The sequence below is a fragment of the Hordeum vulgare genome, chromosome 3H (assembly GCF_904849725.1).
Source record: "Hordeum vulgare subsp. vulgare chromosome 3H, MorexV3_pseudomolecules_assembly, whole genome shotgun sequence".
Lineage (NCBI taxonomy): Eukaryota > Viridiplantae > Streptophyta > Magnoliopsida > Poales > Poaceae > Hordeum > Hordeum vulgare.
The window spans coordinates 114,873,596-114,889,251 of NC_058520.1; the positions used below are offsets into that span (position 1 = coordinate 114,873,596).

At 46.8% G+C, this 15,656-nt stretch overlaps 1 protein-coding gene across 1 annotated transcript; it reads right to left on the reverse strand.

The window, feature by feature from the left end:
- Positions 1-6,061: 6,061 nt before the first annotated feature.
- Positions 6,062-11,537, reverse strand: LOC123443169 (dol-P-Man:Man(6)GlcNAc(2)-PP-Dol alpha-1,2-mannosyltransferase). Its single transcript, XM_045119461.1, has 10 exons — positions 11,124-11,537; positions 9,634-9,724; positions 9,352-9,511; positions 9,022-9,242; positions 8,646-8,941; positions 7,676-7,787; positions 7,458-7,596; positions 6,785-6,981; positions 6,615-6,704; positions 6,062-6,527 (listed from the first exon to the last, which is right to left on the reverse strand). Exons 1-10 carry the CDS (start codon positions 11,396-11,398, stop codon positions 6,336-6,338), a joined length of 1,773 nt encoding a protein of 590 aa, XP_044975396.1. The 5' UTR covers positions 11,399-11,537; the 3' UTR covers positions 6,062-6,335.
- Between the last annotated feature and the right edge of the window lie 4,119 nt (positions 11,538-15,656).

Genomic DNA, 15,656 nt, shown 5'->3' on the forward strand with positions numbered 1-15,656 from the left:
GGCGGCCGACAGCCGGCAACGAGCAGGATGGCGACCAGCGACGAGCAGGGATGAGAGAGGAGAGGGGCTCGGGGCGAGAGACAGGGGAGCTGAAGAGGAGGGCGGGGGGAACTGTCTGACCAGGAGCAACCGGTGCGGCATCCGACCGTTTTGGTCCAACTGGCACCGTCTGTCGAGTCGTTAGGCCACGTCGGCATTTTCCTGGCCCACGTGTCGGAAAAGAGCTCAAACGAGCCTAATCGGCCGATCAGTGTTTTTTGCAACGGCTTAATGGATTTTCTGGTGTTCTTTACAATAGATTAACGAGTTGGTAGTTTCCTATAACCCTAACCGCAAATGTGGTGGTTTTTTGCAATTGACTCTTGGCTACCCAGCAAAATACGTGCAGCAGGGGTATGGAGCAAGATCCTACATGCACTATGTGCGGACGAGAACCAGAAGACGTTTTCCACGCCCTACTCCGATGTCCCCATGCTCGTGAGCCCTGGGCAATAATGCGTCAGGTATGTACCCTCCCAACTCAATGTGTTTTTGAGCCAACTGGACCTGAATGTATATTGTTGAGTATCGTGATTAGTTAGGAAACGTAAGATAGACTAGGAATTATCCTGACTTGTCTTGTACTTCAAGTTGATCATGTACTCCTATATATATGCCCATGAGGCTCAAGCAATACAACAACTATTCCACCTATCCCTTAATTCCCGTTCAACATGGTATCTGCCGCAAGTTCCCTTACCTAGCCGCCAGCACCGCTTTCGCCCCGTGCGCCGCCCCCGGGGCGGTCGGCCTCCATGTCCATCGTCGGGGGCCGCGCCACCCGTACCTAGGGCTCGTCCGTCGGTCTTGTTGGCCGGCTGCCCTAGAGAGTCCTTTTTTCCTGATCTCTTAATCCGGGTTTTCTCTCTCATGTCGGTCTCTTGATCGGCGTTCTTTCTTTTTGGTTTTCCGATCTACGATTGGTTTGCGTCACCCGTTGCCGCCGTCAACCAACACGCCTCTACTCCGACATCGGCGCAATCTGGCTTTTACACTGACACGGCAGCCTCGCACGATGCGGCGGCCTCTCACAGCCGTCGACTGCGCGTGTGCTCGCCCGTCGCCCTGCACCGACCGTCGTCGCCCTTCTTCGATCGGGACTGCTTCATCATCACCTGCCTCCACCGTGGCCTCGTACGGTTGCGCCGCCGCCTGCCTTGGCCCTGCTGCGCCGGGCCGGCCGCATCGGGCCGGCTGCCGCCTCCGGCCGCACCGTCTGCGTCGGGCCGAATCCTGGCTCCGGCTGCGACGGCTGCCTCGGGCTGGCTACCGGCTCCGGCCGCATCGGCCTCGCCGCCTGCCTCGGGCCGGTTGCCGGCTACTCGGCCGCCGCAACCCCGCCTCCACCGAGAAGCGTCCCCGACCTCACGCGCGATCGGATTGATCACCCGCGTGCACGCGATCCGCATCATCTACATCGTGCAGCTGACCTGATCGGTCGGTTGCATGCGCCTCCGCAGATCCTGCGAAGGCTGTCTCGAGTACAGCACGCCCCTCCATCGATCAAGCAACGGGTTGCCGCTGCATTGCCCTATTGGGCCACAGCGCCGTAGCCCAGTGGTTTTCCTGGCGGTTGCCCCGTCCTGTGAGCCTCTACTACATCGCCCCTTCGGGTTGTAGTGCGGTGGCACGTGGTCCCCACCGCCGCCCGAGGCCATCCCTGTGGCTGCACCGACCCGCACACCGCCGTTGTGTCGCCCCTTCGTGTCGTAGCGTTGCGGCACGCGGTCTACGCCGCCACCCCGAGGTCTTCCGCCGTCACCCCGACCAGCACGCTGCTGCTTTGTCGCCCCTTCGGGTCATAGCGCCACGACGCGTGGTCCACTCCGCCTTCCCCGCGCGTCGACTTCTTGTGGTATGCGACGCGCCGTCTCCTTTGGCGCGGGAACACCATCGTCCGCACCGGTCTTCTCATGCTTTCAGGCTCTTCCTCGCCTACTTCGAGCATCGCCGCCGCGCTCCTAACCAACCGCCGCCACCGCCACTCTCCTTTGGCGCGGCTGCAGCTCGCTCACCCGAGACGCACCGCCCGTCCACCTCCTTCATCTTCGTCCAGCACCAGCTCATCCCTAGCATCGTCGTCGTCTTCCCAGAACTTCATCTACTCCGACCACCGCGGGCAACATCGGCCCCCACCGATTTGCACCGAAACTGTCTTCGAGTCCTTCTCTGCTAGCCTCCTCAAGATGGCGTACAAGTTGTGTGCAGGTCCCCATCTACGCATGCCCGGTGCTGGCAACACCGCCGCGTGCCTTCATCCCATGTGTCTTCCCAGGCCTCGCAAACCTGGACCGACGCATCATCAACATCGACTTCGTTTGTCTATGCATGCGCGGTGCAGGCAACACCGATGTGTGCCTTCGTCCATGATGTGTCCCGGGGCTTGGCAAACTCGTTGCGACGCGTCTCAACTGCGTCTTCTTCACGGCGCACCACTACTTCAACACCACTGCGCCCCATGACTAACTCGGTGCCTCCTTGTGCATGCGGCTCCACGACGACTTCTTCGACACCGACTACCCCGACTCGATATCGACCACGGCGTTCTTTGCATGGCTACCTCGACCACGGCTCCACCATCCTACGCTCTCGGCTACCTCGACAAACGCACAAAGTGTTGGAAATATGCCCTAGAGGCAATGATAAAATAGTTATTATTATATTTCCTGTTTCAAGATAATCGTTTATTATCCATGCTATAATTGTATTGAATGAAAGCATAGATACATGTGTGGATATATAGACAAAACAATTTCCTTAGTAAGCCTCTAGTTGACTAGCCAGTTGATCAAGGATGGTTAAGGTTTTCTGACCATATGCAAGTGTTGTCACTTGATGACTGGATCACATCATTAGGAGAATGATGTGATGGACAAGACCCAAACTATGAACATAGCATGTGATCGTGTCATTTTGTTGCTATTGTTTTCTGCGTGTCAAGTATTCATTCCTATGACCATGAGATCATGTAACTCACTGACGCCGGAGGAATACCTTGTGTGTATCAAACGTCACAACGTTACTGGGTGACTATAAAGGTGCTCTACAGGTATCTCCGAAGGTGTCCGTTGAGTTAGCATGGATCAAGACTGGGATTTGTCACTCCGTGTGACAGAGAGGTATCTCGGGGCTCACTCGGTAATACAACATCACATATAAGCCTTGCAAGCAATGTGACTCAAGTGTCAGTCACGGGACTTGTATTGCAGAATGAGTAAAGAGACTTGCCGGCAACGAGATTGAAATAGGTATAGGGATACCGACGATCAAATCTCGAGCAAGTAACATACCGAAGGACAAAGGGAATGTTATACGGGATTATATGAATCCTTGGCACAGAGGTTCAACCGATAAGGTCTTCATAGAATATGTAGGATCCAATATGGACATCCAGGTCCCGCTATTGGATATTGACCGGGGAGTGTCTCAGGTCATGTCTGCATAGTTCTCGAACCCGTAGGGTCTGCACACTTAAGGTTCATTGACGTTTCAGTATAGTTGAGTTATAGGTGTTGGTGACCGAAGGTTGTTCGAAGTCCCGGATGAGATCACGGATGTCACGGGGGTTTTCAGAATGGTCCGGAAACGAAGATTGATATATAGGATGGTTTCATTTGGTCTCCGGAAAGATTTTGGGCATTACCGGCAGTGTACCGGGAGTGACGAATGGGTTTCAGATCTTCATCGGGAGGGGTCACCGGGAGGGACCCATCCACCCGGGAGTGAGCCCAGTGGCCCAGGGGTGGCACACCAACCCTTAGTGGGCTGGTGAGGCCAGTCCAAGAGTGCCATGTCGGCTAGGAAGAAAAAACAAAGAGAAAAAAAAGAAGGAAGAGGGAGGTGGGAAGGAAGAGGATGACTCCTCCTTCCCCAAACCGAATTGAAGTTGGAGTCCTCCTCTCCACTTCGGCCGGCGCCCTAGGGCTCTCTTGAGCCCCAAGGCTAGCCCCTCCCCTCCTCCTATATATACTAGAGGTTTTAGGGTTTTTGAGACACAACTTTGCCACGTGCAACTCAAACCTATACCTCGTAGTTCTTCCTCTAGATCGGCTTTCTGTAGAGCTCGGGCGGAGCCCTGCACGAATAGATCATCACCATCACCGACGCGCCGTCACGCTGCTGGAGAACTCATCTACTTCCCCGTCTCTCTTGCTGGATCAAGAAGGCGGAGATCGTCATCGAGCTATACGTGTGTTGAACACGGAGGTGTCATCCGTTCGGCGCTAGATCGGAACGGATCGTGGGACGACGGTGATTTGAATCACGAAGTTGTACCACTACATCAACCGCGTTTCTTAATGCTTCCCGCTTAGCGATCTATAAGGGTATGTGGATCCGATCTCCCTCTCGTAGATGAACATCACCATGATAGGTCTTCGTGTGCGTAGAAATTTTTTTGTTTTCCATGCAACGTTTTCCAATACAAAGGACTACTGCCTTGCTTGAGCAACCTCGTTGGTTTCCACTCCAGCCACAACTTCCGCTATGCATCGACTGTTACGACTGTGGGGGGATGACCGTCTGCTTACCTTCGAATTCTTCTCCAGTCTCACCATCTGCGTCTCTACCGTTGCGACTGCAGGAGGTTGTTGAGTATCGTGATTAGTTACAAAACGTAAGATAGACTAGGAATTATTCTGGCTTGTCTTGTACTTTAAGTTGATCATGTACTCTTATATATATGCACATGAGGCTCAAGCAATACAACAACTATTTCACCTATCCCTTAATTCCCGTTCAACAGATATTACAAGCTCTACATGCAATGACGGAGCAGCAACGGGCTATATTCTTTGGCATGTATGGCATTGCCACAATGAAATTGCCCACGAGAAAATCCCACCAAGGCACCAATCGCCGAAGGCTCGAAAAACTTTCTGGACAGTTACCTCAACTGTCTCTTGCTTATTCAGCAGCGCCCTGTGCCCCTGTTGTTGATGTTCAGAAGGGCAAACAAGTGGTGGATTACGTCCAGAGTTGCACCATTACACGACACTCATCAGATGGCCGTTCTCCATCAGCAGACCGGGTCAAGCTCAATGTGGACGGGTCGTTCAGGCCAGATGGGTCAGCAGGAACGGGCATGGCGGTCCGTGACAATGCTGGATCCTCGATCTTCGTTGCATGTAGGCACCTCTTCGGGTGTGCCGACGTTGTGGACGCCGCAGAACTTGTTGCGATGGAGGAGGGCCTGGCTCTTGCCCTCCATTGGTCGCCACTCCCGGTGCCCGTCGAGATGGACTGTGCTGAATCTGTTGTGCTGGTGCAATCCTCGTGTTCAGAATATCCGTGAACTTATTCAGGAAAGAGATGTTTCAATCGTCAAAATCAGTCGCGAAGCCAACTCTGTGAGCCACGGCTTAGCACAGCTAGGTAGAGAGCAGGTGAAAACTGCGGTTTGGCTGAGAAATTTTCCTCAGGAAATAGCCATAGCCATGAACACTGATTGTGTCTCTATTAATAATAGCTAATATATTCACTCTTACCCCGCAAAAAAAAAACATTTTTTGACAAACAAAGAAAAGTAAAAAATCTGAAATGTTTCTTTAACAAACATTAATAAACAAGCACAAGCTTAAATAAAAGAAAGCGGCATACTATTGAGTGTTGACCACTGAGCAATTACATTAGAAAGCTTCCTGACTCTGCTATTTTTTACATTACCAAATTAACTGTTTTCAAGTATTTTCTATGTGTAAGCTGCTCATCATGACTATGTCTGTGTATGTGGCAATCTATCCTCAGTTTTTGGCCTTTACTTTTCTTTCAAAAATTTGCAGTTGTCATGTCGAGTTCAAGATCATTGTGTGTTTTTAGTAGGAGAATGTGAGGTATGTTTTCTCTCGTTATAATACACGTGCATGTTTGCTAGTCTGGATTTATTTAGATTTCCAAGGAACAAATATTCCCATCATTATTTCTTCGATCGTTTGGAAAAATATGTTATGTTGCCATTGATAGCGGCCAACATTCGTCTTTCCGTGGATATCTATGGCGTGCTACTGCTACAGACACGCTCCAATCATTTTCCACTCCATCTCATGTTCGTCATTCCCTGTTCCTAGAGGAATGTTCTGAATACAGATTTTTCGTATCATTAACAGTCTCACAGCATCAGTCAGGAGAGCTGGAATTAGGAATTCAGTTGGACAACTCCATGCATGGGAACGGACAAGTCTACAAAGCCTACACACAGATAACATAGCCAGCATTTCTCAAACTGGGGGAGCGGTCATCAGAATGAAAATCTAGGGAACAAAATTCGCTAATCGGTTCGATCCGGCTAAACCTAAGATTCAGCTCACAGAAGCAACTGTGGCATGTCCTCCGGATGAGTTAGCTTTGAGTTGCCCTTGGTCGGTAGGCAGCCTCCTCAGCAACTTATACAGCCCGAAAACGTTCTTGTGCTCCCATTGGTATGGTATGAAGAACGACCGGTATAGTGCCGGTGAAAGCTCTCTGTCTAGAAATGGTAGCGATGCCAATGTCTGGAAGAGTTCGCAAATGTTTATCAGATGCCAAACTCGGATTTAACGCATTGAGAAGAAGACAGATCATTTAGGGCATTGATTTACCTCCCATGTTGACAGGTCGTTTCCACGAGAGGGGTAAGGCCGCCTCAGATCAAGCTCCATCAGTAAGTTGCATGCTCCAATGTCTTTCAACTGCGACCAAAAAAGTGCAAGCATTACAGAGTATCGTCAGGGAGAAGGTGTGTTGTAGAACTTCTAGGAAAGGGGAGTACATATTGCTTGTCGGAGGCCTTGTTCTTGGTATTGAAATAAGATGGAGCAGCAGTGGTGCCTCCCAGTGTTTCATTGAAGGGAAATGGGAGAAGGCCTCGGAAACCGTCATCTATCCAGCGAACTTCACTGATATAGGAGGGTACGAAGAATGATGAAGGATAGCGGTGCCACTCACTTCCAACACACAGAATAGACCCTGTGCAGAAACAGATTAGCTAATAAGGGCATGTACAGTGGTTGATAAGGCAGTCTTAGCTTAAGGCTTGCATGTAATTTAGAAATGACGTCTACAATGGGGGTTATCTCTTAGCATTATCGACAATAATTAGTGGTTCCTAAAAACATGGTGACACATATTGTGTTAAGAGATGATCCCTAAATAAGAGAAGACAAGTCTTTTCTTATGAATTCTCTCTACTCCACCTCAGCATTTATCCTACGTGTCACTCCTAAGATAGCACCATTGTACATGCCCTAAGGCAGCCCTATAGAATGAGGTTACAGCAAATCGAGGTAATAGATGTAATGATCAAAGCCATTATTTCTCTGTAGTGCCTAATGCTACTACAGCTGAGAGGCCTAATAGCTTTGTATAATAGGCAGGCAAAAGTCAATGCTATAAATGCTTATGCAAGAGAAACCTGTTTAACAAGCATATAGTTAGGTTCTTACCAGGCCCGGTATCTTCATGATATTCTAGATGCTGGTAGATCTGCAGAGGAGCACCATATCCGTTCAACATAGAGAATGTTCGGCTGTGTGAGGTGCACAAAATAAAGCCTAGGGTCAAAGGCCGCAGACCCTTCGCTATCTGTCAAATGTATCAGAAAAAATATAAAACCATCCCCAGTCCCTAAAACATGAAGTGTGATAAAGAACGCCAAGTTAACCTTCTCGAAAATTGACTGCTCATTTGCATATTTGTCGTGAAAAAAATCGGGAAAGCTGTCAATAACAGAAGCTGCTGCCACACATATCAATGGATAGATTGGATAGAGAAACCTGCACAAACAGATTGAGGAAAGGGTGTGGTTTTAGTTTCTATAGCTTTCATGCGTGGAGTAGCGTTAACCGGCAGGATTAGGATAATATATCAAAAAAACATCCTTCATATAGTCAATTTTACACAGCCCAAACAGGTGTTATTCCTGTAGATCAAAATAATGACAAGGATATACAGAAACCCGGTGGTCCTTCTGATCCAATAGGTTACCAAGTAGCAGCTAGCAAATAGTCGGAATGGTTTCACTAAAAAAGTCAGAATGGTGTGCATCGCATAAGGATTAGATTGGTTGGTTTGGCTGACCATGGAATACATAAAATTGGTTTCACATAATCTGCTTAAAATTAGATTTATTGAATGTTAAGTTAGATTAAGGAAGTTCAAATGTACGTACAACTCAACCGTGTTATTACAAATGGGTAAGCAATAATATAAGAAAACCAAACAAACTGACAAAATTGGAAGCCTATAGGTTAACACACAGTTTGCGAACACCTCACTATTGCATCCGAACTCAGGAAGTTCGCACTGGTTAACTGCTATAGTTGTTACTGCAACAGTCAGCAAGCAAACAATGGAACTGAAGGGGTGCAGAGAACATAAATAAACTGGAAGAAAAGGCACCCATTGATGAATCAAATAATGCTATCTAACCATGCAAGTGATACAGGAGTATAGACTACATTGATGCAGCTTCTTTTTAGGCTCAGCAATAGACTAACATAAACGAGTATTTCTAGTTGTCTCTGTACAATGTCTTCAGGCAGAGAAAAAACATGTTACTTAAACTTGATTTCCTTATATTATATTACATGTTAAACTGATCAATAAGATTGTATTTACACTTTGATGCTTACCTCTCTTCTTTATGCGCCTGTAAAGACATGAAAGCCAACCAAATGTAGACAGGAGAAACAACTATCAACAGATCTGGGGCATATTTCTTCCTTGCAGATAGTGCAACCCCCACGAATAGCAGAGCCAAAACAAATGCGAAATTGAAGTTATTGAATGCATTCCTGAAATAGAATGTGGCCCCCTCTGTTCCGTACAAGTGACTTTCACCACCACCAAGCACATTATATTTTAGAAGATTGAACACAGATGATGTCCATCTACCATAGCTGTAGTAATCAGCTACGACCGAGAGGACCTAGCACAAATTTGTGATAATCAGATACAAATGGACTTCTTCACTTCATAAAATATTGATACTGTAAAGGCGTTACTTACAAGAAGGCATAGTGAAGTCAGAAGTCCAGACAGAAACACACTTTTAAAATGTCCCCTGATTAATGAGTAAATAGTGACAGGAAGAAACACCAAAATTGAGAAAGGCCAGCCAAGAATTACTCCAGCAGCTGCAACAGAGACTGCACAAGCATACTTCTCTAGAAGGAAGAGTGCCGATGAAAGTGTTACAGCATACATGGAGAAGGAACTTGGCAAAAAACCTGCGATACAAATTAAAATAAGTAAGTTAAATGTTCTAGTTTGGATACACATCTGCAATAGAGCTTCTGCATGGACATGGTAATAGAAGTTGTAAGATGAGAAACATACTGGTGCTAGCAAAAAAGCAGCCACTGGTTAAGCATAGCATTGCAAGGACATAACAAGCAAGTCTCTTTCCATATCTTCTTGAAATAGCAACTACCAGAATAGTTTCTGTTATCGTCGATAGAAGTCCAAGAAAGATTCTCACAGAGTAGAACACACGAGCCTTTACAATCAAAGCAGAATAGGTCAAAATGTGATTAGCACTAGACAAAGATAGTGTAATTATAAGGGAATAATTAGCAGGTCTAACAAATGCGAACAAATACAGAGGAAAACGCTACAAACCTTATGTTCGCCACCAAAGATCGATGAAGCCGGACCAGCTACAAGACCATGAATGAAAAGGTACAAATATGACCTAAGAGCATGGTCGGAACTGCAAAAATAGAATTATGGAACTGCAGTTAGATTTATTGTCTGCTAATTTCTGGTTTCGTAAAAGTACACATGCAGCCCTCTATGTATGTAGGTGTGCTCAAGGAAAATCAGATCATATTGCACACCACAAGATATGCCATTAGATATCATTTATCAATGTAAGAAACAATTCAGCCACAATTGCAGATGCCACATTGCCATTCCTAATTTGAAATCACTGTAATGCAATATTCCGTGTGTATAAGACAAGAATATCAGCAACCCAACCTCCATCAAACTGAGGTTCCAACCCCGATGAATTCTAAGCATTAGAACCTTAATCTCAAACACAATTGCACCTTCCAAATGGCATGTTCGCATTTTAGAATAATCGTTGGCACTCCATGCTAGTGCAGTATTAAAACTTAATTTCAAGCTTAAGAAATGCATAATACTATATGGCAAGGATTGGTAAGTCCATAAATGATGTCATTGAAATACAGTTAAATTAACCATTAATTTTTAGTTTCTAAACAAATAATTGACCATTTATATCACTAAACAATATCTTCTGTGTCATGATTTCTACATTACTTTAAATCAACCTTGAACTAAAGTCATCAAATACAAATAAACTAATGCCTTTCTTGGCTATTTCTATCACGATTATGACTTATCCCTTACTTTGAATCAACATTCCACAGATATAAGGAGGAAGCGACAATTTTCTCCATAACACCGTGAGACCATGGAAACAACTCAACAAATCCAAGCCACATTATGACTGGAACAAAACGAATTTTGCATCTTAGACCCTTCAAATCATCTTGAAATTTCCCCAAATAAACCAAGGCATATGTGGCCCGGTTCAGGAAAGTGTATACCCTAATTTGTTTGTTCACTTGAATCAAAATGACAGCGGAGCCTTACAGTCTGACACATTTAGAATGCTCGAGCTACGAACTCGCAAACTTCACTAGTCCCACCAAACCTAGAACATCATATTTCACAAGTGTTCTAGCTTACTAAGAAGCAGAGGTGCTAGACGATCCCTTTCGGAACAGTAAACCTTCAAAATAACTGAATGAGCAAATGCATACACCCCAAAATCCCTTCAATGGTTCAATCAAATGATTCCATCAAATCCTCCGAACCATCCGCACTATACGCGAGCATGGTAACCTGCAGCTACCCCCACACCGTGAAGAAATCAGAGTAAATTGTGTAGCACAATGACGCGGATCTGAGCATCCCCACCAAAAGACACTCATTAGCACTAGGCAAACCTCCCACCATAGCTCTCCTATCCCAAATCATACACCCCTAAACCCCTGCCAATCCACTAGCACGCATCAAGCAACGAAACGGCCGGTAACAGCTAGGGTTTAGACTAGCGGATGTGAGGTCGTAGAGCGTACCTGTACTCCCAGGTCTGGAAGCCGGAGCGGTAGAGGAGGAAGTGGAGGGGCTCCCAGTAGTTGAACACCTCGTCGCAGTCGTGGATCAGGTTGGAGGACGCGCTCATGTGGCGGAGGAGGCCGAGGGCCAGGAACGGGAGGAACCACCGGATGCCCTCCTCCACCTCCTCGCCGTCGGCCCGCCGCCTCCTCTCCTTGGCCTCCTTGGAGTACCCGTCGTCGGTGAGCGGGGACGCAGCCGTGGGCCGGCGCTGGCGCGCCGACGAGAGGGACATGGCCGGAGCACGGAGGCGAGGGTTGGCTCACTTGGTTCGTGTGGCCTTCGCTTCGGTAGTCCGGACGGCTGGGGCAAAGGGTGAGTGGGACTAGAAGCTTCTGGATCTTTTTGCTCCTCTTTCATCTAGTGAAAAGTAAAAATCACAAATGGGTCCCTAGCTGGGTAGCTTTTGAAATAATTCCTTCTCTCTCCTTGTTTCTTTTCATTTTTGCTTTCGGCCCTTCTTTTTAGGCTTCTTTACCAAAACAGGACCACGGGCATGGGTTGAAACTTACTCCCTCCCTTCCGGTTTATAGGGCTTATCTTAAAATTTTCAGATTTCCATTATATTAGGCTCATTTTGAGTCTAATTGAGTTAAAGTGCTTTGAGTCTCGCATCATATTTAATTCATAGAGTTTAGAGAAAGGAGATGAGTGGCTATGCGTGCATCGTTTTTTACATCCACCATGCAAGTCCAATAAAAAGGAGGATGCTACATTTATTGCCTTGGAAATTGAATATGTGAGAAATATTTCATTGGCTAGTTAAAACTAGTGTCATCCACTCACAATTCACCTTGGTTGATGAGATTTCAGATTTGAGTCCTATAAACCGGAAAAGAGGGAGTAAACCATAAGCAATAAGGATTCCCACTGCTCCCTCTCCATGAAAATTTAAATCGGGCACAAAAATTTAGGTGAGTGTCACCAAAAATATTATAATAGATTTAAAATAATGTGAGCATCACGATTTAAACCTGATGAAATAGGGATATACTCCATCCGTCCCAAAATTCTTGTCTTAGATTTGTCTAAATATGAATGTATCTAGTCACGATTTAGTATTTAGATACATTCATTTTTAGACAAACTTAAGACAATAATTTTGGGACGGAGGGAGTATACCACTGTCCAGGGGAATTTGAGAGTTCAACTTCCGATCGTTGTTGTGCTTAGCGCCAGCTGTCCCAAAGGATCTTATCCTTACAACGGTCATATCATTAGGAGCATTTATGTCTTATTATGTCGGGCTGCACCCTGGCTATAAATAGCCACCCCCCACAATTACTAGCTCGTTTGCTGTTCCGAGAGAGAAATTATCAAGTGTCACTTGACAACAAGCCATCCTCCAAGGACTTTGAGAGAAAATTAAGTGACGAAAAACCCAAACACCTAAAACCCAAAGTGATTGAGCAACACTGAAGAGATTGTTCCTATGTGGAACCGACACTTATTACCTTGGAAGACTGTGCATCTTCCGGACGGTTAGGCGTCACCATCTCTTCGCTGAACTAGTGCACGTAAATAATTTACCATTGTATTAGGTGTGTTGGGAATAAGCCTGACAGTAGATGAGTAGGGTACGAAAGTAGAGGGCAGAGTCCTAGCTACGGCAAGGTTGTATGAGTTCAGGCCCCTCTACGTGGAGGAAATAGCCCTACGTCTTAGTGCTCTGGGAGCTTAGTGTCGAGTGGAAATAGAGTGTTACAGAATGCGAAGCCTTGTGCCAGAGGGGAGGTGTGGCTTATATAGAGTGTGCTACCCCTCATAAGTGTCCGACATACAAGGGTGCAATAAGTGGGGTTAAATGTGTACGTTACAGGTAATGTATGACATTAATGACAATAACTACGGTAAGTCTAACGTATGCCCGTTGGCCTCCCTGTGGTGGCTTCTGGTCTTCAGTGTCGACTGGCTTCTGGCAGTCACCGAGTGGAAGTCAGTCGTCGAGTGAACGATTGATCTCCGAGTGGTTTCCTACCGAGTGGACAAGAGGTTGTCTTCATCCAGTCGGAAGGTCTTCTGTGGTCCTTAAGCTAATAATGAGGTGCCCTTGGGTAGGACTTATAGGTTAGGCCTATGTGCCTACCCTAGGGCTATAACCCCGTCATTAGCCCCCGAATGGATCAGGGTCCGAGTGGTGAAGGTGTAGTTGTAAATCTTGGGATAGCAGACTGAACTTGAACGCACTTCAAAGTTTTGTCGAATTAGTTGCCGATTGAAGTCTTCATCATTCGCCTTGATCAATTCTGTTGGGAGTAGAACGTTTGAGTGAATTTGTAATTCTGAGTGAACTTGTGAATTCGAGTGCTCGACGGGATCTTCTGATGTGACAAGTCACCCTGTCAGCCCAGGATTTTCCAGGATTTGAAAACTTCGGTTGTCGCGCGCTTCGTGGTGATGACGTCATCGTCAATCAAGTGGATTGTGCCGCCTCGATTTCTGCGCCCTATCTCCGCCACATATCTCGCGGTTGATGGCGAGGGGATAAGCAGAGGGCCCACCTGTTAGAGACTCGGTCGGCTGGCTATATAAGTCACCGCCGCTAGGGTTTCGAACAACACTGCCTTCTTCCTCTCTGCTCCTCCTTCTCATTAGCCACGTGCACGCAACTTCCGGGCAAACCAATCTCGCCGCCGCCGCCATGACAAAGGGCCAGACGAGCAAGCTGGAGAAGGCTAAGAAGAAGGGTACCGACAAACAGAGGAAGCCAGCCCTGCCGCTGATACGTCTCCATCGTATCTATAATTTTTGATTGTTTCATGCCAATATTCTACAACTTTCATATACTTTTGGTAATTTTTTATACTATTTTTGGTACTAACATATTGATCCAGTGCCCAGTGCCAGTTCCTATTTGTTGCATGTTTTTTGTTTCGCAGAATATCCATACCAAATGAAGTCCAAACGTAATAAAAACTTACGGGGATTTTTTTTTTGGAAAATTTATGATTTTTGGGAAGAAGAATCAACGCGAAGCGATGCACGGAGGGCCCACAAGCCCTGTAGCCGCCACCAGGAGGTACGGTGGCGGCTGGCAGGCTTGTGGCCACTCCTAAAGGCGGTTGGAGCCCTTCTTTCGCCGCAAGAAATATAATATTCGGAAAAAAATCGTGTTAAAATTTCAGCCCAATCGGAGTTACGAATCTCCGGGAATTTAAGAAACGGTGAAACGCAGAATCTAGGAGCGCAAAAACAGAAGGACACAAAGAGAGAGATCCAATCTCGGAGGAGCTCTCGCCCCTCCGCCGCCATGGAGACCATGGACCAGAGGGGAAACCCTTCTCCCATCTAGGGAGGATGTCAAGGAAGAAGAATAAGGAGGGGGCTCTCTCCCCCTCTCTCCCGGCGGCACCGGAACGCCGCCTGGGACATCATCGTGTGACGGCGATCTACACCAACACCTCCGTCATCTTCACCAACACCTTCGTCATCTTCACCAACATCTCCATCATCTTCCCCCATCTATATTCAGCGGTTCACTCTCCCACAACCCGCTGTACCCTCTACTTGAACATGGTGCTTTATGCTACATATTATTATACAATGATGTGTTGCTATCCTATGATGTCTGAGTAGATTATCGTTGTCCTATCGGTGATTGATGAATTGCTATGGTTGGTTTAATTTGCTTGTGGTTATGTTGCTGTCCTTTGGTGCCCATCATATGATAGCGCGCGTGGATCACACCATAGGGTTAGTTGTATGTTGATAGGACTATGTATTGGTAGGCTAGAGTGACAAAAGCTTCAAACCTAGCATAGAAATTGATGCATATGGGATTGAAGGGGGACCAATATATCTTATTGCTATGATTGGGTTTTACCTTAATGAACGTTAGTAGTTGCGGACGCTTGCTAATAGTTCCAATCATAAGTGCATAGAATTCCAAGTAAGGGATGACATGCTAGCAGAGGCCTCTCCCACATGATACTTGATATCGATCTAGTAACATAGTCAATTGCTTAGGGACAATTCCGCAACTCCTACCACCACTTTTTGACACTCGTTAGACACTCGTATTTGTTTCTTTTTCTAACCAGCCCCTAGTTTTATTTACGTGTTCTTTACTTTCTTGCAAGCCTATCCTATCACTCCTACAAAGTACTTCTAGTTTCATACTTGTTCTAGGTAAAGCGAACGTAAAGTGTGCGTAGAGTTGTGTCGGTGGTCGATAGAACTTGAGGGAATATTTGTCCTACCTTTAGCTCCTCGTTGGGTTCGACACTCTTACTTATCGAGAAAGGCTACAATTGATCCCCTATACTTGTGGGTCATCAGCCGCCAGGTTGGATCCAGGGGGATTTCCTCCGATCGATGGTGCGGAAGGAGGATCTCCTCGAGCTCGTGGAGCACGGCATGCTGGCGGACAAGTCGTGGAGACTGCCCCGCAATGATATCGAGCCCGAGCCGCGCGAGGGGAGTGGGTCCTCCTCTTGACCCACGTCGAACGAGGTTTCTCCCTGCCTCCTCATCCTTACATTCGTGGATTTCTG

Coding starts and splice junctions, on each gene's coding strand:
- LOC123443169 (XM_045119461.1), bottom strand. CDS start 11,398: ATGTCCCTCTCGTCGGCGCGCCAGCGCCGGCCCACGGCTGCGTCCCCG. Junction 7,788..8,645: donor CAGGCGCATAAAGAAGAGAG/GTAAGCATCAAA, acceptor CTGTTTGTGCAG/GTTTCTCTATCCAATCTATC. Junction 6,982..7,457: donor TCATGAAGATACCGGGCCTG/GTAAGAACCTAA, acceptor GTTTCTGCACAG/GGTCTATTCTGTGTGTTGGA.